Genomic DNA, 25741 nt, shown 5'->3' on the forward strand with positions numbered 1-25741 from the left:
AGATTCAACCAACTTCATTTTGTTACCTTAGAAGATCGCATCAATTTCAATTGAGTTTTTATCTTATGGCAAAATTGAAGTTGGTTGAATCTTGCCAAGTCTTGTCTACACGAAGTCATTCTTAGGGTTAGATTACATTAGACCTCTTTCAAACCCTACTCTTTTGTTATTTTTGAAAGTTTCCTTAGTTTAGCAAATCTTGAACTTTCGGAATGCGTAAGACCCCTTGAAGGAAACAGCAAATCACATCATACTGCTGGAAGCTTGTCCACACGTAGAGACCCTACTAACAGAACCTTGGAGTCTTCCTAACTGATCCTTTATGCGAATCTTCAGCAGTTAGAGACTATTTTCTCAAGAGAGGATAAGATGCCTATTGGTATTTTATTCTGTGTATGATTGTGTACAAAATACACGTCAACAGTACGGAGAGCACATTTCAAGAGGTATTCTATCAGCTGTTTCAAATACCTAGACTACTATGGAGTGTATGGATAAATCCATACAGATGTCACAAAAGTTGTGAGCTAAAGCCAATGAGTTCAATCAAGTATTTCAAGATCAATTGGCGCAACAATTACATCTCACCAAGACTGATCAGGCTAAAGTGGCAATCAAGGACAAAGAATTGGCCGAAAAAGATCGCCAGTTAGAAAATAAAGTTGTGGAGATCAAGAAAACTAAGTGTGAATTGGTTGAAGCTGTACAAATGGTGAAAGCTGCTCAGGAATGAGAGCTCCTAGTTGCTCATCATTCAAACTTCATCCAGATGAGGCATATAGCTTGCAATAAAACATCTCTTTGACATCCAATCCTTCATCCTCTATTTATCTACCTCCAAGGTTGTCCTCTCACCCAATTCCTTATTAAATATTTAGTTATTTTTCTTTTGCCTTCTGATTTTGTTTGCTAGTCATTTGGACAACTTTCATTTTGGGTAGTTTGATGTAATCAATAAATAATAATATTAGTTTTGTTGTTAGTCAGCAAAGTTAGTTCTCTATTGTAAAGTAGTTGATATTTGCCAACGGTTGGTAGTCCTCAACAACCATTGACCACCTCATACATATTTCTATTTTAAACATGATCTACTATTTGCCATGTTGGTGTCCTCTTGTTCTTTACTATAAGCTATTATTTTTCCTTTGGAAACCCTTTTTTTAATTGGCCTAGGACAAACTTTTCTTCCTTGACAAGGGATGGTGCACAAGTGAGCTTTTATTCGAAAATACGAGCTTGTACTCTTTCCCACATTGGCTACAACGCCAAAGCAAACCCCCACCACCAAGAATTTGTTGAATCATTGTTGTATGTCGCCAAAGAGGCAACATTGCATAGAATTTAAAAGAACTACTTTCATTTTGAACAATCGAATTAGAACTTCTAGTCATTTTGTATGAAGTTAAAATGAAAAACATTACAAATTAACAATACTACAATTGAAAAAGAAACGGGCATTATAACCCCTTATTATCTAAGTTACGGATTCGACCCCCAAAAAAAATCTTGGGTACGGGTACGGGTACATCCGTACATACATATATATATATATATATATTTTAATTTTATATATATATGTATACATATATTATATATATGTTCAAACATCAAAATTATATATATGTTTTGATGCATTTCATGCATCATAAGGGGCAAAATTAGGGTTTAGATGTTAAAAAAATATTAAAAGTGTTTTTTATTGTTTTTTGTGTTTTTATGACCCGTGGGCTCTGTTTTTGGGAACCCACGGGCCTTGGTTCTCTTGGGTCCATCCGGGTCCTGCCCAGGTGGTTGGGTTCTCTGTGGGTCCTTCGTGGCAGGACCCACAGAGAACCCAGCCACCTAGGCAAGACCCGAGAGGAACCTAGGGAGAACCCGGGGAGAGCCAGGACTGGGCAAGAACCAGGACCCAGACCCAACCCATTTTGCCAAGAACCGGTATCTTAGCTTATTATGCATAAAAAGTTCAAAAAATTTATTCAAAATTTGAAAAAATAAAAGATTTACTTATCTTTGATAGCTAAATCTTTCTTGTGCAGCGATACCTAACCTTTTGGTGTAGGTCTTACTTCCGTTGAGCCCTCACCTACAAAAAATAATGAAGCAACCTTAAAAACCCAACAATGACAGCTTGGAGGGAAAACTGCACTTCTTGGTGTTTTGTGCTTGTCAAATGAGTTGCAAACGCCAAATACCCTCACTTTAGGAGGAATGAATTGGGGAGAGTGCAAAGATTAAAAAAATGTTTTTTTTGTTGTTGCAAAAACTCACTTTTTGGCATCCCCAAAAATTCATACACCTCAAGTATGCCCTGGTAGTACCTTGGGTGTACCTAGAGGCATACCAAGACCGTATCCGAACCCATATCATACCAATATGCATACCTAGACCAAAAGATAGGTTCCCAATAACATAGCTTTAGGACATTAGCATCCCTGCTCTAGTGTCCCTAGCCAATGTGAACGCCCATTTTCTTTCAAACCCTAATCTTTGCCTTACTACATTAGCAATGGCCCATTTGTCCAAATTAGCCTACTTAAGAAACCTTCCCTCATTTGGAAACTCTCTTACACACTCTTTATGCATTCCTCTAGCTTACACGTGTTAGCAACAACCAAGAAGGAAAACTGAGAGGGGGGGGTGAACCAATTTTCACCGGATTAGACAAATTAAGCACAATCTCAAATCCAAATAACTGCAGCAAGAATAAAGATAAACATAATAGCACAAACACACATAACACCAAGATTTTGACGTGGAAAACCTGGTTAAGGGAAAAACCACGGTGTGGGAACCTACACACAATAAGATGATACTCTACAGTTGTTCATGTAAATATTACAATGGGGAATGCACATGCATTCAGGCACACTGCCTAGAGCTCATTGCTCAAAATAAGATGACGCAGAAGGCTCCAACCCTGAGGGAAGGCTCACTACCTTACAATAAGATTCGGAGTACAATCCAGATTACATGAACTGCAAATATAGCATCTGCTAATGCTTGATGACAGTTCCGGTTAAGCACATTTGTCTGCCCTGCAACAATCTTTGCTCAATACACCACACCGAAGTATAAATTTGCTTAAGCATACATACACTTCTCACTGATAGTGCAAACACAACATCGACACCTAAATTACATGACTATACCACCTATTTATACAATTCATCAACCTTGACTACAAGGTCGATCAAACCCTCAAACCTCAATTACAAATTTACATCACACGATACATATATGAACCACCGGACCAATACAATGATATACATGACATAGCATGGACCTAAATCAAATCTCCAAACACGCATCACCACCGGAAATCTCTCCAAGATCAACCACAACACGCTGCACCACCAAGAATACTGCATAACACAAAGAATATCACCGGATTAGCAAAATCACCAAGAACTTGCACAAAGATCAATGCAGACCACCAAAACAAATAGGACACGATCAGGAAACACCAACAAGCATGTTAGAACCATCTGCAATAGCTGCACCAACACCACTTATTCAAATCTTCATCGATCAACACACTAACTCACAGGAACACTCAACAGCAGCAATTCGGACTAGAAAGATAACTTGCGAAGCACCAAATCACGAACCATCTGAACTGAAGATACACGTGAACATCCAAATCATTTTCCCAAATCCGCAGCCAAAGATATAATCATACCGAATCAAACACCAAACTCTGCCAACCACTGCACAGAAAAACTGAACTATAAACCGGATCAAATAATATGATCAAGCAATCTTCTGGATCACCAAAACCAATAAGGAATGAAGTATTCCAGAATCCAAAACAGATAAATCATCCATATCAACTCAATGCAATCACCAGAACACCAAACAGCTCTCAAAGCACAGGAATATGTTGACATCAATGACAACAACATATCCTAGCAGCAACAATATCCAACAACACGCTCTCCCTCTCCCGTATGAAGTTTTACAGTTACCCACTAGCCAATTTGTAGATATTTTGTTGATGATTCAAAGCTAAAACTCTACTGCAAATCTTTTAGCATATCCTTGGGCATCCTTCATCACCCATTCCTCTCCATAGACAAGCACTACACACTTTCCTAATTTAAGAACATTCTAGGGCACTCCTCATTACATCTACCCACTAGCACTCTAGGAATCATACACACCTGAAACTAAGCAATCTACTTAGGCTGAAATATGCTGAATGAGGTAGACTACAAACCCTAACAACTATTTTTCCTTCCCCCGCAGACTTTTATAGGTTGTTTCTTACTCCTACCAGCACATCCTTCAGTTCTGCAAGCACCATAGAGTACTATTTTTGGTGAGCAACTTCAGAAAGTTTGGGAGCTTCACAGTCAAAGGACACTACCATCTGAGGAGGGTCACTAGTGCATGCCCTAGTCACAAGCATGCTTGGCAGGAGGTTTATGTCTGATAGAGTTTCTAGAACTTCTGCAGACCTCCAGAACATCTCCCAGATGCTCCTTCAGTATCTTCTAGCCTTCTGCCACTACTGGATCAGCTCCAAACTTTGAAACAGACGTGCTTTTCTATTCCTAATCCCTTTCCGTTGCAGTTTTTTGTTCAATCTCAATTCCTGTGCTTTGTTTTGCTTAGCATAAATGTGAATTCATTTACTTTACTGTTATTTGAAAAGAAATCAGATTATAAGTAGCATATCACATTTCATAGATAAAATAAATTGTTCTATAGACTGGAGGGTGGTTTATTTTTATCTATGCTCAAATCTTAATTTTCTTCATTCTAAATTTGAATTGCTGATTCATGCTTACCGGACAAAGGATTTAACACTTTGTTGGTTCAACAGTGTTGTTTGAAGTTGGGTAGTGTTGATTGCTGCTGCTGGGCAAAATCTGCAATTTCAATGAAGCATGTAGATAGCGCCATTTCATTTTGTTTGCTGTTGACTATCTAAAATGTGAATAATCAGTTAGCAAACAGGGTAGAGTTGTGTAGGGTTAGGTAATAGGTGGGGGCTATGTCCCAGTTTTATTTTAATTTTATTCATTTCGCCAAGGTGGATGTCTATCAGAATTAAGAGTCATCATTGGAGGATAACTCTCGTACTGGAGATGCATCTCTCCTTTTGGTGATTTGTCTTCAAGGCCTTTGGTGGTTATATTTTATGAAAGTATGAATTAGAAATACACACTTCTAATTGACTTATGCTGTATATACTGATTCCCGAGAATATGGGTAGAAAGATTTACTATAAGTTTTAGAATGCTCAAACCTGCAATTGGTTTCCACAGATTTGCTATTAATTTTCTAACTGACAGTATCATTGTTGATATCTGAACTTATTAAAATCCAATGATGGATAATATCATAATAGTCAAGAGATGGATTGACTTATCTTTTATTGAAATTCTAGGTATTTGTCAATTCAGTGCATGGACTATTATCAAACATCTCTAACCACAAATGGCATATTTAATATTTTCCTTCTTGTATTCTAATTTTTGTTTAGTGGAAATAGATTTGCATCTTGCACTTCAGCTGCACCGAATGCAAGTAGACTTGAATTAATATGTAAAACAAATAACTCGGAAATGTTGACTCTATGTTGTTTCCCATCAAGACTCTAGTATTGTTTATATTTTCTTGTGCTATCATGGCCAATGAGAGTTTGATTCCGAAACAAAGTGTTTATCAAGCCCCACAATGCTTATAGGCTTTGGCCAAAATGCACATTTTGAAGAAGTGGCTGATTGGCAATATTTGAACTATAAGGACAAAAAGAGTATCTTGTTACTTAATATCCCATTGATTTAAGAAATTAAATTAAAGGTCCCAACTTGAACATTTGGTGTACTTGTTATGCTCTATACAGAGGTGCAAGACTCGCCAATAAAACAAGTCTGCATAGAAAGGAGTGACTCGAATGTGTAGTGACTGCTTGCATAAACATGAATATGTCAACTTTTAGGATGTAAATCAGTCTTGGAGATAGTCAATGCCATATAAGGTTCATGTCATTGATCTCAGATAATAGAAACTTGTAAATGCTCTCTTGCTGTGACAGAATAATTGCATCTACTAGATACTTCGATGCATCTACCATTTAATTAACATTTACTTTAGTGTAAGGTTCATGTAAATCAAAAGTGAGTTACATAAGTTAAATTTGCCTTGTAATGTATATTGAATCTTGATGAACCACAGCTTACGTGGAATGCTGTAGTAAAGATTATGTGGCCCTTGGATTGCTTTTCTTCATGTATGTATGTTGGAAACATCAGAAGCGAGTTTTTGGCAATGATCATCATCTTTTTTGTAGCCTTAGATCAAACAAGATGGCCCAAATGAAGAGTTCTTCAAGCATCCAGCCTACACTGAGCACATTTTACATAAGCATCCTATTTCAAAGCAGTAATTTCTGGATTAAATTTTTTGGGACTTACATGGCTTAGTGGTATTTGATTGCCTTATGACTGGTCCTTGGTAGAAGTTTGACAGTTACATCAGTTGTCTTATGTTTTTTGCATTTAGAGCTACGACCTTTTGTTATGAAACCTGATTGAGCTTGTGTAGATAATTAAGTGCAGAAGATCAAAATTTTAACTTGATTAAATTGACATCTTGCTTCAGAATTGGCTTCATCCATTAGATCCCATTTTAGAACCAAGTTTAACATCTTTCAACAAATATTGAGCAGAATGAGAATTGGACATCTAAATCCGTAGGGCTACATGTATCTACTGACATATAAATATGTAAAAGACTATGTTCATAGATAAATGCCTCATTTCTTTTCAAACTCTTTATATAATTTAAAAAATGTGGAAGTATTCAATCAATGCAAAACTTATTAAACCTCTAATTCTTTATGAGGAATGATAGCTATTCTTTGTGAACAGGGTGACGAAGACTTGATCCTTGTGCATGATGCTCTCAACTATGGGGAGTGTCACTTGTCCATCGCAGTAAGTCGCATTCCAAGTGCTGCTTCTTCTTTTGCCATTATTTATATTTAATATTTCTCATGTCATTGTAGCATAATTTAGTCATATGGTATTTGGTCACTTGTTGCAGATTCCAAAGTATGGAATTTTTGAGAACATCTCATCTATGGATGAACTAGGAGCCATGCCTCAGTGGACTGCTGATAGGCCTTTACGCATTGCAACAGGATTCACTTATGTATGCTATTTCACAGTTGAAATATTTGTTCATGAAGTTCTGTACTTGCATTCCTAGTCTATCTTAAGTATTCCAATATAGTGTCTTTTCTTATTTTTTCTAAGCATTACTAGAACAATATTAATTCCTGAGTGCCTGGAATAGTATGGAAAAGGGTTAAGAGGTTTCATTTCTTTGCAGCTAGGTCCAAAATTTGCAAAGGAGAAGGGTTTAAAGTATGTCAAATTCTCCACAGCTGATGGAGCACTGGAAGCTGCTCCTGCGGTAATAAATCTTGTTTTTTCAACTTCAGTGGTGTTATGATTGTTTTAATTAGTGAATATTTTAATTGCTTATGTTTCTTCTCTTACACAACTAGACAATAATTTATTTTTAGTTATTTATTTCCAATGATGGAGATGTTAGAAGAATGAATGCACAGATATTTAAAGAACTGTGTGGCACATACACCAAGCTTGTACTTATTATTATACGGGGAAGTTACATTGGTGGTTGTAACTGACATGAAAATGCGCTCAAGATTTCCACTACAAGGTGAAATCCCACCCATGGAAAATTCCTTGACAACATTCAAAAGATATGGAAGATTCACCAAGTGTTAGGGCAAAAGATTGTTTCAAATCATGAAGATCGCTTATGTGCAAATTTCTATTTTTAGTACAGCTGCATTGGGCTGTTGACAAATCCAGCAATGGCTATTTTCAGGCGAAGGATATGAGCCTATATTAGGGATATTATATTTAATTAGCTGTTTTAGAATTAGTTTGCCTTTAAGTAGTTTTCTTTCCATTTTTTTTGCAGATAAGGGATGGGATTGATATAAAGCAGTACTTTTGAGATTTATTATTATTATTTTTGAATCCCAAAAAACACTTTATTTAAACCTATAAATAATTGCTTTGAGCACATAAATTCTCAATGATGGTTGAAGTTGGACTTATGCTACAAAAACTGATGTTTAGTACAAGAGATTGTATATTTAGCCGATAGGCTATATATTGTGAGGTTTTAGTTGAAACTTGTCTCATGCCGGGAACCATTTTTAAGTCGCTGTTAAACTGGGGTTGTTTACTGGTTTTCTATTGCCTGCCAAATTTTCCAGGCACAAGAAATTGTGTCAAATCAAATCAAATCAGGTTCATTTAATTTGAGATCAAATCGGATTTCAATTATTCAGAGTAGCCGGAAACTATTTTGCCCCACCCTGGGCACGCTTATCCTCGTATCCAATACAGCCCGGATACATGTCGAATACTGTACCCCCACGTGTGCCCAAAAAACCTTGATTTCCAACCATGATAGATACTATGTGATTTGATTTTTAAAAAATTTGACGTAAATCTTCCTAAATTTAATTTTAAAAAACTTCATTCATGCATTTTTAAACAAAACCTACACCAAATGAGATAGACAAATGAAATGTTTTTCTATTTCAGTGACCCATTTTTGGGGTTATCTTCCAATGCAACTCTACTATTTTTGCATATTGTAAAATGTTAAATCAACTTATAATTATTTATGTAGCAATTATGTGTCTATATTGCTTTTGAAGTAATGAAAATTTCCTCAAATAACTTAGAAAATTGTTTTAAATATATGTGTATATGTTTTTTATGAATGACGTATTTAGTTGTATCCATATTTAGGGTCTTAAAAAATGGTCGTATCTGTATCCGTATCCATGCAACTTTGCAATTAATTTGAGATCAAATCGAATTTTAAATCAAATCTGTAAATTCTATCCGATCAGATCAAGAAAGGGTAGCCGAATAAAGAGAATTGTAGGAGTGTTTATTAAAGAGCATTGGAGACGCTGAGTAATCTCTGCAAGTTAGTCAAGACGCGGGTTGAGCACAACATTAAGACAGGGCATCGATATCTGAACGACAGGCAAACTTTCAAAGGCTTTCCTATGGTGGGTTATAATCACCTTTTGCAGAGTTCTTCGGGTTGCCAGACCGATGCCCGCAATAAGGAGAACGATCTATGCCCATGGAAGGCAAAGGAATTAAAAAGCAATGATACTATTTGCATTTGGGACATAGAACTGAAGGGCAACTTCTATCATCATACTTCCATTGCAATCCCTCTGTTGAGAAGCCATTAGAGACTTGAAGCAGCTTCGCAACATGGATCCAAGTGCATTGTGCACCTTTAGTTCGTATGTGGGAGTGGGATTTCGATATTTTAAGAAGTCCACTGATTATTTGTCCCATAAGGAAGACAACGTGAATTTGTGTACTTCCGTTATCAAGAGTCGTGAAGGCCATGGTGGAATGGGCATGTAATTGATGTGATTGAACATACACTTTTGCACAAGTATGGAGGAGTGTCGCACTAGGGGAAGAATCGGGTCTATACTTTCGATGGAGCAGCCAAACGAACAGTGAATCTGGGCAAGTTTTTGGAGGTAAAGAAATAGTTGGGCATATACAAGGTGGAAGGAGGCGTGGAGCGAGTCCTCACATCATTAATTTTATCAATCCCTACTTCAAATGCATTGTGCAGGGCCGTCATATCCTTATTCTCTTAAGCAGTCCTCCCTCTCCTCTCAGGAGAATTGACAAACTCATATATATTTCGCTCAATGTGCCTATCTAGCAAAACTTTTGCAATCAATGTTTCCACCCCTGTCATATCATTGTTGTCTTCCACGGTCATAAAATCATTGAAAACTTTGTTTAGTGCGAATCGTGTTAGTGAAGCTGCGTGCCAACAGGCATGCTTGGAGGATTGTTTTTGCACAGTAGTTATCCATGCCAATATGAACGGATTAGGGTATTGTTGGAAGAAGTCATTGCCTCTAAGAGATGGCGGTGCAAGTTGCACCATAACAACTTTTGTCAAAGTATCCAAAACTACCACTTGCGCTTAGTGGTATAACTTCTTTTGAATCTAATAATAATGTAATAATCCCTCAAACAGTTTGCTGATTGTTCCAATAATGATGTAAGAAAAATAATTGCAGTTTGTGTTAATCTAGACAAATGAGACCCTTTTCCATTTTATGTCACAATCATGGAGTTGTCAAGATGTGCATGCTTGTTTCAATTTCAGAGAACAATGTGCATTGTAATAGAACCAAATTGTCTCTTTTAGTATTTCATTCCCATACAATCTATATGCAGAGCACATATATAATCTAGATAGAATGAAACATCGAAAGTTGAAGATGACACTGGCTATGTGGACACGTGTTGGAATTGGTGTTTTTGTTCCAATATATGCAGTCAATTTCCAACAGAAGAAGGCTCGATCTTGCCCTTCAAAAATTTCATCAGTTCTCGTTCCAATGGTAGCATTAGTATTGTAGACGATACCCAAATGAATTTTCATAGAAACCCACAACAAAGGAGAGAGAAGAGCAAGTAGTGGTCTTTATGCCAAAACCATGGATGTTTTGGGTATTTAGCTGGTTAGAAGGCTATATAAAGCCAAATTCTACAACAATTTGATTTGATGTGTGGGACCATTCATGGTGCCTACATGAAATTTGTATATAAATAGAAAAAATTATAGGGATGGAGTTTCCTTTAGCTGGGTCATCATAGGTAAGTCCATTCACTATCATGTCTTATGTCACACATAAATTAACAATGCATATCTCTAATCGATTGTCACATTACAATTAAGAATGACTCATTTGAATAAATCACAATGGCATATGACAATGATTAATAATATGGAATTGGAACATGAAAAAATGTAATAGCATATTTGAACGATGAGGGGAAAAGTACAATCACATTACAAGGGTCCTAGATTTATGATCAAATATGTTTTTCAAGGGACACTACATGATCTTAAGTTTCTTAAGTTTCTTTTTATTTGTTTACAAGTTAATGAAACTAGGAATCAAATAATTTGAATCATGGTTTCTATAATTGAGAATAAAGGACCAAATAATTGTAGGAAACTCTAGAAGTTAATCCAACACTAACTCTCATTCAAACCATTCACCTCCTATAGGGTGTAGTGGGAGGCGTAAAAAAATTTGTCATGTAGAACAAATAATAAATTGAGATTGGTATCACACATACAATTGAACTTGTAAAAAAGACACATGTTTATATATAAAAGACATACAAAGAATGAAAACGTAGCAACCTTAAAGCAAAGTTCAAGAAATAGGACATATGGAAGATACAATCTTTGAGGGATAGCACATACATATCTTAATAATATCACTTCTACTTGATGAATTAAAGAAATGGTCTAAATAAAAATTACACTAACTTTGAGATTTTCACCAAGAAAGCACAAAAAAAAAAAAACAATTACCCTCATAATTTTAATGTGAAAATCAAAAAATACATCCATTAAAAAGAGCATTATAAATTAGTTATTTTAATGGTTCAAATTTTGTGTCATTATTGAATATTATTAATATTAATAAACTAAGATATCTTTAAATTTCATTATTTCTTATAAGATCATAAAAAATATTTTAAATTATCACATTCATGAAGTTTTTGAATGAATAATAGCAACTAAAGTTATTGGCAAATAGTTTATACTTTATACACATTTATAGTCTTATTGCTCAAGCATTGTATAGAATAACTCCTAAAAACTATAAATGTGTAGTTCTTAGTTGGCATGCCTTCAAAATATTTTTGGACTGTGTCATGCCCATATTTCCATATGGACATAACACTCAAACCACCAAATTATAACCATTACTTAGTCCAACACGAACAAAACCCTAATACTAACATTAAAACTTGGTCCATTAATCTTTATAACCATTACTTAGGTATTGCCCTATTTAAAGATTTTTACTATCGTTTAATTTAATACAAACTTAACACTCATAAAAAAAACACAAAATGATTACTCATGTTTGAGTAAAGTTATATGGGTGATATGATTGGTTGCAGTGTACACAACAAAGGTACCACACAATGCCAATATTGCCAAACTACTAAAAAACAACATTTGATAAAAAATCACTCCATTGCTCCCTATGTTGGTATAAAAAATACCAATTCCAATTTAAATGCAAATTACTAATTCTAACACCAACATATTTTTTAAACAAATAAACCATAACAAAGGAAATAAAAGCATTCTTGTCAAAAAGTGTTCTTAAATCTCAAGAATTAATTGTCTAATGCAGTGTCCCCCTATGGGCCAATGTAGAACTCATCCACTTGCGAGTTCATAGATAAAAGTGAAGTAAGACAAATCTATAGGTTGCTATAAATAGAATATTTTTACTTAGCAACTTAAGTATGTTTACATCTTGTCATCTAGCTGGTGTCAACTGATTTTGAAGTGTAAATTTCATTAAATTTTGAAATTAATTTATTTGCATGCTCTTCATTGTAGTGTTAAAATAATTGTAGTTCTTGGTAAATTTGTTGATATTTTACTTTTTTGGTATCTCGACTTTGATACTTTGTTGATACTTTACTAAGTTGATTGAAAGCTATCACAACTCTACAAAATAATGACCTCCATGAGGGTTTATCAGTCGTGTTATTAGTTTTCAATTTATATTGGTAGTACAAGTATAAAATTTAATTTCAAATTAAATGCTAATGTTTTAAGGAATTAATATGTCAACATTGAAAATTCTCTTATGAGAGTCAATTTATTGTTAATGGGGTGTCATAGAAAGGGATAGTTGGACACATGTCTTGTGCTAAAGTGCTTGAAATTTTGGGAAATATCAAAATGATGCTATGTTGACTCATGTTAATCATACAAAGCACTATTGAGCTTGGAAATACCTATTTTAAAGCATGGCATACAAGAAAGGATTGACTAAGGACCAAGCACAATGGATTTCACTATTGACCAAACCTTGACAACTTCTTTGCCTATGTTTGAATCTACCTCCATGACTTCTTTTTAACCCAACTAAAAACAACCATAGATAAAAACACAGAACTAGTGCTTTCATTTAATATATAAAAACAACATTGTTTTAGAATCAAATAAAAAAATTAATGGTATCGATGATCACTACTCATGTCTCTAATAGTGCAATCATTCTCAAAAATTGCATCCTTAATAGTCACTTAGGGACAAGAGCTTTACCAATAGTTGAGAGTCAAGTTGGAGATGTATTCTTCTCTCTTTCCCCAAGAAGACTAGTTCGTCTGACACATTTGGCTATGATAACATATTTTATTGCTATTTAGTGAATGCGTCAATTGGACGTGGTTGTACTTCTATTTTTCAATTTCTTTCTTTTGTCAAGACAAACAATTTCGCTTCCTATGTGCTCTTGATAATTGTTATCTTTGAGTCATATACTTAAGTCCCATAGACCAATATTGAATTGCAAACATCAATATCATTTGAAAATTCAATTTTTTAAATTTAGTTTTTATATCGTTACATTGCCTCTTGCTTATGGCACTTTTGATGTTTTTATATAGAGTATTTATTCTCATTGTCTTGTGTCCATCCAAGTTGAAGTTTAGAAAAGTGTGTTTCTTATGTGAATCCTCTATAAGCCAAGCTGGTCTACTTCCCTTAACTCAAAAATTGTCGACCTTTTTTAACTTTGCAAGACAAAGCCTTTACTAGTTAAAATTAAAAACTTATTTTAAGCCTTGTCATTGCTTTGATTGAGTAGTTGATATTTGAACAAAAATCTCCTCATTTCAATGACAAATAATTGTTAAGGTTCCTGACAAAAAAATTATAAAACAAGACTTGGAGAATTGTGAAACAATGATAGCAATATTTGACAAAAAATTTGATAGTAGAATCGATTTTATTGCAAAATTATATAGACACTAAATAATATACCTCCTTGACATGTTAATTTGCATATACTTATCTATCGGTGTAACCCTTGGACTCCCTTTTGGTGCAAGTGCTAGTTATAGTTTCTTAAAGAAATTGAAGGAAGATTGCATTTTCTCAATCTTTGTATCTGCAAGATCTTTCTTTCTAAATTGTAGCTTTGAATGTCATTTAGTTGTCTATTTCAAGAAATCGTGTGATTTTCAAATCATTTAATTATTTCCTATTGATGTAGATGTACTAGTTCTTGTTTTAGCCAATTTGTAAGCATTTGTTTGTTTTCCCTTAAAATCTTTTTTTGAAATGAAATACTAGTCTCTATTTTAGTCAATAATATGTTGTGTCTATATGTTTATGTTTGTGTAATTTTATTTCCTTTATATCTGAAAATCTCATCGCGAGGCTTGACTGTTAACTGTCCAGCACATGCATCAAGGGCAAAAACATATTTATTCAGTAATTTACATTTATGCAAAAACCCCTCACTGAGATCTTGTAGCGTGCATGCTTGTAAGTTCTATCTACAGTATTAGTTTAGGGTTAGTTTTAGTTTTAGTTTTAGTTAGGTCAAGGAGCTTTCTCCTTCAATTTGAAGAACAATAATACCATATGTTCGACTTTGTGTTTTCTCACAAGAGACAAATTTAAATACTAACATTGTGCAGCAACTGAGGTGATGAGCAGCAACTTAAGTCCTCTTTTGCATAGCTCAGAAGGTTGTGCAGCAATATTAAACTAGGAACTCTGAAAGTGAATAGCACACAAAATTTCCAATATATTTTTCTTGAGATGTTTATGGAATTTGGAAACCAAGCCAGAGAGAGCAACAGTCTGGAAGAATAACAGTTTGGATATAATGCTTGTGAACAGCCTCCTGGCTTGAGAAGAGCCATATGACATTAATTAAGACATATTTACCTGCTGTGAAACTTGACAGAGTAATCAGTTTGACACTGGTGCACATAAATTGTCTGCTACCTAGCTGGTAAATAAACCCAAGTAGTATAAACAGGCTACACAGATGTTATTGAGACTTGGACACAGACAAAGCAGATCTTTTTTCTTTTCCTTAGAAGTGTGTAAAGTGTAAATATAGAAGTGCTTACCAAAATGGAAAATCTGAGTCTTAAAAGTCCGGTGGTTCTTGGTTTAATATAGAACGGAATAATAGAGTAGATACATAACAATGACAAGAAAAATTTCGCCTCAAGCCTTTCAATAGTTTGAATAGTGCATTTGAATGACATTGAAGCAAGATAGAGGAAAGTGTGGTTTTGATATCCACTTGCCCTTTTTTCTGTCCATTCCAACATTCCTGGAAAGTTCATAAATTCTTGGAGAATGCCAACTTTATCAGAAAAGAATTCTGATAATGATAATGAGCTCAAAAAATAAAGATGAATCCAATGGTACTTTCTAGATGCAATTTCATCATTTTGGGAGCTCTCCACACTTCTTGGAGAAGTTTGTTATTTTTGGAAATAACCAATTTTCATAAAGTTCGACATCTTGAAAGTTCAAGAATGCTTTAGCGTGGTCAGAGTTTATATTTGGTCCATTTTAATATTTTCCATAATTTTGTATGGAGGATGTGGGGAAAATATTTAAATAGTTAAATGATAAGTTGTTGAAAAAGTAAAAATTAAAAAACAACTTATACTTAATTATTTAAAAGGAGTCTAAAGTCACTTTTTGGAGGGAAAGTAAGAGGACAAATGATAATATTTTATTATTCCAAAAAGTGCTTGTAAAGTGGGGTTTTTGAGGGGAGAAAACTCATTTTGCACGATTTATCAAACCCTTGATTATTTGGGAGATTGAACTAGATCCAATATTTAGCCAATGTACAAAAACCCTTTTGGCCATCAATTTTGTGAACAAAAACCCATCGAGTTGATCAAGTGGATTCTTATGGAGTTCATTGTTGTGCTGAATGTTTGTGCCATTTGATTCTGCTGTGTTTGGTTAAAATATTTATGGAAATTTTGAGCTAGATTGTCAAACCTTTACAAGTTCAAAAAGTTTGCAGATGATAAATTGTATTGGTCATTTTATATTAAATGCCTACACTCCTATTCTGGCCGCTACTTGAATAAGGACGTCATAATGAAGAAATATTGCATTGAATATTATTTGTGAGAAGTTTGGAGTATATTTCTGCCAGCCGCAGCTTCTATAGAGCGGCATTGGAACTTATAGAATGGTTGGAAGATATTTAAGGGGAAGTGGAGTAAAAAAAATAAAGGAGTCACCTAGGTTGAGGGGTATTTTCAAGGTCCTTACTCCAGCTGTAGCCCTTGCTGCTAGCTTTAAGGAGTCTTGACATGCCAAAGATGGATTTAGAAGGGGAGAAGTGCATAAGGAGAAGGGTGTTGCCTCCCATTTGAGTTTTCAGCACCTACAGTACTGGTAGCTCAGCTATGGGTAATCTTTGGTGCTTGATATGTGGGTTGCTACTATTTTGGAAAGGTTTTAAATTGTTGAGATTGTTGCAACACGGGTTTCGAAGGACAAAACTGCATTCTTCATAGTGTTGTTCAGATTTCCATAATAATAACTGAATACTTCTGCGGTTCCAGAATTCATGGTGGGGTTACACTCAGAACATCATTTGCAGACTTAGCTTCACATTGAGGTCAGAAAGTAAGTTTTCAGAATTACATGTATTTCTGATTTTATATTTAGTAATATCAATATTTATTGTAAATTTATCAGCTGGTCTCTTGAAGTTGCCAACTATTTGACAAAATATCCCAACGAAGTTCAATGCATGACAAGTTGTTTGTGAAATTGCCCATAATAATTATTTAATATTTATAGTGCATATATTCTTGATCTTTAATTCGGAAATATTGAATACTACAATGTTCCATCAACTGTTTGTTGGAATGTCTATGTGCTTGAGTTGAAGAATCTAGAAGTTTGTTATAAAAAATTTGGGTAGTGACGATACATTAGGCAAGAGCTGAGCCAAAAATCAGACTAGAAACATGGGTAGTGACAATACATTAGGCAAGTTGAGCAAAAAATCAGACCAGAAACATGAGAAACAAAGGTGCGGCATAATAGAATGGAATAAAGGATTTGTATTATTTCAACTGGAATGCTTTTCAGGATGGATAATTTGTCAGACAAAAGCAATAAGAATTTTAAAACAGCATTATGGTTATCATATATACTTGACAACTATTACATTATTTATGACAATCTTAGTGATGGATTCTGCTAATTACCACTGAATAGATACTTTGTACCTCACTAGGGATACATTCAACAATATTTTCACTAGGCACAGTAACATTATCCATACATATATTGGGCACGTGAGATTAAGTTGGAGGATCATATAAATACGTCCTAGAAATGGGTACTCTATAATTCAAGGAAGGTGTCTGGTCAAAGAGATGAGTAACAAACACCTTTAAAGGCAGATAATGTGCATGCAGACAAACAAATAAAACAGCTGGATCATCACCACTCAATATTTGTCCAAGCAACAGACTTGTTTGATTGATGACGTTGAAAACTAATATGCTTGCAGAGGTGTAAGATTTTTTGTGACCTAAGCTCATAGATGTTAAATATTTTCAAGTGGATAGTCTTTCACAGTTCAATTCTCAGGAGTACAATATACAGCCTATGTATGATGGCATGGTGTCTAGTGGCAATTTGATGGTCACTGATTATTGTTAATCTAATTTATTATAGAGTGTAACCACTAGGAATTTTGACTTCCTTGGCTATTGGCGTCTATGGACGTCAATCTTTCTAAGAACTTATGAGGGAAATGAGAGATGTTGCATTCTTGAGGCATGGGACATTATGGGGCTTGGCCATACATTTTCATCCAATGTTGCATGTACATTTATAAAAAAAATTACAGATTCTTCCCAGCAATTTTCTTTGCTCCTCCAAAAGTACCATTTCTGGTCTTTGACTTGGGAAATTATACTAGAGAAGGTTAATTACCAAGTTGATTACATCAGTAGTCTCTCTTCCTCTGCAGGAATGTTTCCCATCTGATATTGTGGCCCTTGCAATGGATATACAGACATAAGCCAAAACTCTAAGAATATTGTTTCAAAACATGGTTACCTTCATGTTCTATGAAAAACATTTTTGTGGGAGTACAAAGATTTGAACTGGGAACAACGATTGGTAGTGGATGGTGGGCACCATTTTAAAATTTTAACAGACACAAATGGAGATGCTTAAAATGGGAAGGTTGCACAATGGCACTAAGCTTGCAGGAGATGATTATTAATTTGTATAGATCAGTCAAGTATTTTGGAGAAAATTGAAGCTGAACAATCAAAAGCCTTGTTTGTGGCTCAAAAATGTGATGAAGCTTTCTAGAAATAAGGTGCACTGTTGAAAAGTGGGCGCTTATTTTAGAGAGCAGCAGAGGACCCTGACCTTGGATATTTTTTATGTATAATAGTTGATCTTTACTGAACCCATTTCACACTTCTTGTTACCAAAGGAAAGTCTTTGGCATTATATTTTTAAGCTTGTGCTTGATGCCAAGGGAGAAGTTGTGTAAACTTATACTCTAGTTGTTTTTAATATCCATAGGTTTCTTTGTGAACCATACTGGCTGACTGCGTTGTTTGGTAGGTATCTGTCTCAGTATTAAAACAGAATTAGTTATGTTTAATAGTTATTAAACTCTGGCATGTGCTCAGGCTGTAGACATGTGGTCTGACATCACTAAAGCTTGAAAGGTCTCACTAGGGTTTTTGTTTCTTGAAATTCATTAACCATTAGAAGTAATTCCAGGGCAATGTCTTGATCTCTTTCTGAATGTTTAGTCACCTAACTTCTATTTCTAATTCTTGTTTGCATCTTGGGGCCTGCATTCTGGATATCTAAACTCTTGTCTAGATCTTATTATGAAATGCTTGCTCGTGTTCTATAATATTTCCTTTTCCATACGGTTGAAATTCTCTTTACATGGTTCCTACTGTTCGGGGAGGACCTTCAGATCCCATTGAATGAATTTTTTTAAGCAGATAGTTTCTCTCTACTTATTCATCATTTAAGATTCAATCCCAAATATCCTCTTCTACGATGCTATACACTTTTGATTTATGCCTTTTTTTATGCTTGACTTATTTCTGCTTTGACTCTTCCTTCTTTTGTCATTCATTTCATCGTATATGTGCAATCCAAGTTTCACGATCCCAACCTTTAATGATTAGACTGCTAATTATCAAATCATTAAACTGGTTTTTCAATCCAGGTAGGTGCAAGCCCATTATGAATGTACATTTAGGATTTTTTTCATTTAAATAGGCACTATTGCTTTACCAATTCTTTTGTTTTTCATTAATAATGTGAAATGTTCCTTTCACATTTATAGAAATTCGGACTTTCTATTTTTTTGGTCACATGGATACTTCATTGTTTTCAAGCATAATTGGCTGACATATTTACATAAGATCTGCAGTCCTTTGGTCAATTGTTGATGTGGTTGTATCCTTCCTACCTGTCTCTAATTGCATCTGGGATTCTGGTTATGTTTGCCAGAGAAAACTAAAATCAACAGGGAATACATATCAACTATTTTTGCTTGAGTGATTGTAAATTTTTTTGGTATTTAAGGCATTACTAGCATGTTCACCCACCAAAGAAGATCCTTTCAGAATATTTCCTCTCTTCATTGATTGCATTCAATTATCTGCTTTTTCAGATGGGTATTGCAGATGCAATTTTGGACCTTGTGAGCAGTGGAACGACTTTGCGTGAGAACAATTTGAAGGAAATAAAGGGTGGAATTGTTGTAGAAAGTCAGGTGTGCCTATTTATTTTTCTCCATGATGTGGATCAGATAGCTATACTATTCATTGTTGAACTCAAATTATTGCCAATAAAGTTACAAAGAATAACTTGATATGAAGCTTCATATTTTATGAAGATTTGTACCAATTTGTGCTTTTGAAAATGACTCTGATTTAGCAATTGGTTTGCATTCATTTTTTGTTTAAAACTTAAAAGATATACTTGCATTCTAACTAGGATAACGCTGCAGGCTGTATTTGTTGCAAGTAAGAAAGCCTTACTTCAGGGCAAAGATGTGCTAGAGACTACGCATGAAATGCTGGAAAGGTTGGAAGCACATTTGAGAGCAGACAGTCAATTTACGGTAATGACACTGTTGTACCCAAATTTATCCCTCATTGATTTTGAATGTCACAATGAAAACGGAAAGCCTATCAGCATTAGTGAAATTTACGATGGAAATACCAATGGATACAGTCTTTGAGTATCCTGCGAACATCTCTTACTAGAGACTGGAGTCATAATATCAGTGTTTTGTTGAAGGTTTAATTAAGCATGATATTGTCAAAGGATTTAAGAGAAATGATACAATATTTTGTCAAAATGCTCTAAAGAATTGAGATAAGGCTTTGGCTAATTTCAGTTGTAATCATTGTATATTAGGTCGTTGCGAACATGCGAGGGAAGTCTGCAGAAGAAGTGGCAGAACGTATACTCAGGAAAACTGATTTTCCTGGTTTACAGGTGAAATCTTTAGTTTGTACAGATGATTGCACTGTTGAATTTCAATGAATCCTTTGATTAATTTATAGCCTGTTTGAAGTAAATTAAATTTAATGGATATATGCTGATTCAGGGACCAACTATAAGTCCTGTCTTCTGCAAGAGAGATGGAAAAGTTCAGCCTGATTATTATGCGATAGTTATATGTGTACCCAAAAAACGACTTTATGAATGTGTTTGCCAGCTGAGAGAGGTAAGATCTTATTTACTTTTTTTATTTATTGCATATTTGAGAGGAAAAAGTTTTTACAAATTGCATTTTGGATTCTCTTCTTTGCACGTGCTTTTTCCCTGTGAAAGTAATAGATTATTGTGTTTAGCTAATCAGTGCATTGTGATCATTTTCTTACAGATAGGAGGAAGTGGGGTACTTGTTTCTCCGTTAACATACATCTTTGATGAAGAACCACCGAGATGGCGTAAGCTACTGAATCAATTAAACATTTAACTTTTGTCATGCATCCGCTGGTTTTCTTCAGCACCAGTTTAATAGTGGGATATGAAGGAAAATACTCAGTCTTTGCCATTTGCTTTGCGATTTTGAATTTTCTCCTGTTGTATAGATTTTGACAATGTAAGCTACCTGAGACAAAAAAGCTCAACAATCTATAAATGTACCGTTCTATACTGGGCTCATTATTTTGAGAGGTCCAAGTTCCAGTGTCTCCTCGTTGATGGTAGAAATTAGAGCTAATGAACTGAAGTTCTCCTCTGCAGAACTCTGTACTCGTCATTAATTAGCTTTATGCAGACAGAGTGCTTTTTGTGTTGTTCCTAATATGAGTCTAGCGTGCTTCCTCTTAATCAATCAAGATTTTCAGGAATATTTTGCCCAGTCTGCCAACAGTGGCAGAATTTAGAAGCTTCATTCTGTCCTCATCATATTCGGTTCCAATCAGTACCTATTTCTTGTTTCTATCATGATTAATGACTTATTGTATCATTAAAATATGCAACAAAAGGAAATTTGGTACATTTGATGATTAGACTCCTGAAAAATGTAACATATTAGATTTTAAAGATTTATCGGTTGAGGGATTCAATAGATTATTAAATTGTAACCTTGTGTTATTTTGACATGTGTTTCGTTTCAAAAGCCCTTTGTTTTAGATGAATTTTTGAGATTGTCTGCAAATCATAAAAATAAAATGCTTCTAATGACATTGGCAAACTAAATAGTCACAATGTAAACATTTGCAGAAGTTGTAACGATAAATGTGTTTAGATGAGCTTTCAACTTGTTTTTTTTTTTTGTATATGTAATATTTCATATGGTAGGAAATTCTTGATGAGCTATTCTCTCCGGCGTGTTTCTCTATTTACTCTTCTGGCTATTATAGTTCACCCAAATAAAAGCACATTTAAAGGAAAACCATTCTCGGGATGTTTCTTTTGGGCATTCTATACCAATAAAATTATATTATGTCACTAAGTTAATAAGCTAACAAAGCTTTTGGTATATATAATTTTTCAAGCATGATTGCTATTTCTTAATCCTTTATTCCTTTTGAAATTCACCTCATGACTTCCATGACCTTTATTTTTTGTTTTGAATCGGATTCATATGATTGGTTGATCCAGTTAAGTGCCAGTTAACCATGAATTGTGTGCAATCTTTTCTATTTGAATGGTGTGAGCTTTGGTTTGAATGGTAATTAAGTTCCACTCAACTGTGTTAGCTCTAATCTAGGTACCCAAAAGGAAGGCCTAGTTAGGAGTTTTCTTTTGATTCATATGTATTAACATATTGCTATGCAAAGAGGATCCAGATTCCGATTAGTTCAAGCTGACAACTCCAATTTACTATTAGTGATGTTACGAAACAGATTTAAAATTAAATACTTTGGCCAGGAATCTAGTATTGCTGCATAAATAACCTTGCAAATAAACTACATACTATAAAACTAGCAAGATTCACGTGATATTAAAGGAGCCAAGAATCTCTGATTGTTCCTTCATTTGCAGGTTAGATTGACCATCTCTTCTACCTATGAATGAGACTGTTAATTAAGATGTTAAACGTGATTTCTGCATTCTTGAAACTCATGACATTTTGCACTGCTTGAAGCCATTACCTGTAAAGGTCTACATGGATTTGGCATAATAAATCTTTTCATTGTTTTCAATCTCCTTGCAATGGCAAGAAAGCTTATCAACTTTGGTAAATGAGTTTCATCACAATCTTGGCCCCACTACTAAACAGTTGAGAAAAAGGTTGTTATCCAAGACATCTATTGCTGGGTAGGAAGCATGAGACGAAAACAATTTCTGTGACCAAAGATGACATTTGCATGTGTCAACCCACCTATCTCTATGGAAACTATCTCAATCACGCCTACAAATAGAACACACATTTCATTTTGAAGTCATAAATCTCCTACTCATGGTCTTAATTAATAGCTCCCCAATCTGTTATTCTGGTTTTCTAAAACAAATAGACAAATAACTGTCTTCAAGGTGACAACATATCGATCTCTGATGTCACCATTAGCCAGAATAAGCATCAGGTGTGGAAATGATATATAATACGATTTGTTGTTATGACATCAGATTTGTTATAATATGGGAGAAGTGACTATTCATGACAAGGTTGGCACTGAAAAAGAGCAATTCAGACACTTAATGGTTAGGTAGATACTATTGCGCTTGGTGATTATTATTTGAAATCATGTGTACCAGATGGTAGTATGTTGTTATTTACTTTGTACTCTCTTAGAAGTCGTGCAATTAATTCTAGCATTCCAGTTTTTAAGCTTTCATAGATCCTTTCTAGGCGTTTCGATGTTAAAGTAAAAGTTAGAATATGATGGCCAATTAGGTTTCAGATAGGCATTAATAAAGCCATTTTGACTCTTGGTTACTTTACGTTTTATTTCGCTAGTTTGTTTCTTGGTCTATCCCACACCCATAAAGTAAGATTGACTCGCTAGTTTGTAGTTGTATGTGAGAAGGCTTTCGTTTCTTTTTTTTCCGTGCAATATGGAGAACTATCTCTAGCTATGTTGGTTTACTTCATGTGCTCGATTTTTGTGATTTAGTATTATGAAAGCGTGAAGACCTAAGGATTGTTGTCGATAGAGATCGATTGCTAGCATAGCACATCAAATTACCAAAAGAGTTTTGGATCAATCTGTGCTAGGGATCAACTTGATCTTGGATCAATTGCTAAATCCAACTAAGGAAAGATTTGGGTGTAAGTGTATGGATCAGTCGCATGTGGGATACTTAGGACTATACAATGTAATCTATATGAATGTATTATGTTGGAAATTAAGCCTGTATGACTTGTTTGGACCATCAATAAGTGAAAATTATTTACTGGCTTGCAATACGGATGAAATGTTAGTTTGAAGCTATTCCTACTTTTATTGTTGACCAAATTTGATCTAGAAGATTCAACTTGTTTTGGTGGTTTTTATTAGATCCAAGGCAAAGTTATCAAAATCTCTATGTTTTGGTGTTTTTTTTTTTTGACAAATCTATCTAAAATTAACACATTTTTAGTGATTTTTAGTGATACATAGCTGTTACGGGTGTTTAGAGCTAGTATATAAGTGCTCTTACTTTGGGATTGCAAATTGAGATAGGAAAGAACAATTATTCTTCAACAATTTTACTTTGTTTCAATTTTATTTTCTTTATTTATTTTGCATTTTTCACTTATATGAATGGTCTCTTTACCCAACATCATGCTATAAGGCAACCACCAATTATTTGATAAGAACTACAGTACATGAATCAATGCATGTTGACCATTTCCAAATATAGGAGCTTGATTGATATTGTCATAAGATACTAGTCTAATGATTGCAAGTAGAGACTAGAATAAGTATGATAAATGAAATAAAGAAGCATTAATGTTGATTAAGTTGTCTATGATAGATGAAATGATTCCAAAAGTCCAAACAAGGAAGACCAAAACAAAAAATTGGAAGCATCTACAAGAGCATTTACTCAAAATTAAAGACATTAGAGAACAAATATTACAAACTAGTCAGGAAAGGGAAGGGGACATTGATGGTAATCACATTAAAAATATTACCATGCTTATGAAAATGAATGTGTAGATTTCCTTTGAAGGGAGCACAATATTTTTTCTCAATATGTATTATGTGCTTGGAATGTAGCTTAATTTACTTTCCATTAATCATGTTATGAGGTACTGCCCCCATCTAAATGTAATTTTTGGCAAATGCAAATGTTAAATAGTGCCCCCATCTAAATGTAATTTTTGGCAAATGCAAATGTTAAATAGTTGACAAGAGGACTACTAAACTTAGTGTGGAAGATTATGGACTTTTTAGAATGGTTGATATTGAACATGTTAGGGAGCATTCATTAGCCAAAAAGGGTCTAGTTGTTACATTACCATTTTTTTAGGTTTGATAATGGTAGATAATTGTGTTCAAATGAATTCAACAATTTATATGCTAAACATGATGCAAAAAGACAACTTGTTACAATACATTTTACATCAAAATGGAGTGGTTGAGAGGTGGAACCGCATTATCACATAGATGGCCCAGTGTATGATGGAATACACAAGTGTTCTCAAAAGGTTTTGGTTTGAGAGAGTGTTTACAATAGTATATCTATTGAATAAATATCCAAAGAAGGTAATAAAACAAAAGACCCCATAGGAAGCATTGTTTGGGAGAAAGCCCAAACTTAGTCATCTTAAAGTATATGGTTCCATTGCCTCTGTTAGGATTGTAGAAGAGAAAAGAACCAAATTATATCTAAAGAGTCAAAAATTGATGATCATAGGGTACAATGATAGTCATAAAATTTACTTGTTGGTTGATATTGGCACCAATCGGTTAAGCTTTAGTAGAGATGTAGTTGATGAAGAAGCTAGGTCTTGCCAAATTTCTCTAATGATCAAACTTATCGAAGAACAACACATTGTGACTAAGGATTTAGTTGTCAATCTTAAGGAAACTTTACTTGAAAAGGAAAAGGATTCCAAGCATGAATCTCCCAAGAAAGTAATATCTCTAGATTGATGCAGACAGCTTGAATCAACATTCGAATGGCATAGGTACATGTAGCCCAGGTTATGGTGGCAACACTAATTTGGATGAGGAAGATTCCAAGAAGAGGTCAAAGTGGTGGCACAACACCATTGAAGATGTTAAAGTGATTGAATTGATGATGGGATGGTTATCAATAGGCAAGAGCAAGAAGAACATGGTCAACTTTGATGGGCATCGTTTAGGGAGTTTATGAGCCATAGGTGTTTAAGGGAGTA

General features: G+C 34.5%; 1 protein-coding gene across 1 annotated transcript in view; it reads left to right on the plus strand.

The window, feature by feature from the left end:
* LOC131052830 (ATP phosphoribosyltransferase 2, chloroplastic) overlaps nucleotides 1–21569 on the plus strand; it is a 116621-nt gene extending 95052 nt beyond the window's left edge. Inside the window, exons 4-11 of the mRNA XM_057987454.2 lie at nucleotides 6882–6947; nucleotides 7057–7164; nucleotides 7345–7428; nucleotides 19619–19720; nucleotides 19958–20071; nucleotides 20371–20451; nucleotides 20564–20683; nucleotides 20843–21569. Of these exons, the coding sequence (XP_057843437.1) occupies nucleotides 6882–6947; nucleotides 7057–7164; nucleotides 7345–7428; nucleotides 19619–19720; nucleotides 19958–20071; nucleotides 20371–20451; nucleotides 20564–20683; nucleotides 20843–20938 (771 nt within the window). The 3' untranslated portion in view covers nucleotides 20939–21569. The remainder of the gene's footprint in view (nucleotides 1–6881; nucleotides 6948–7056; nucleotides 7165–7344; nucleotides 7429–19618; nucleotides 19721–19957; nucleotides 20072–20370; nucleotides 20452–20563; nucleotides 20684–20842) is intronic.
* Nucleotides 21570–25741: the final 4172 nt, after the last annotated feature.

The sequence above is a fragment of the Cryptomeria japonica genome, chromosome 6 (genome assembly GCF_030272615.1).
Source record: "Cryptomeria japonica chromosome 6, Sugi_1.0, whole genome shotgun sequence".
Lineage (NCBI taxonomy): Eukaryota > Viridiplantae > Streptophyta > Pinopsida > Cupressales > Cupressaceae > Cryptomeria > Cryptomeria japonica.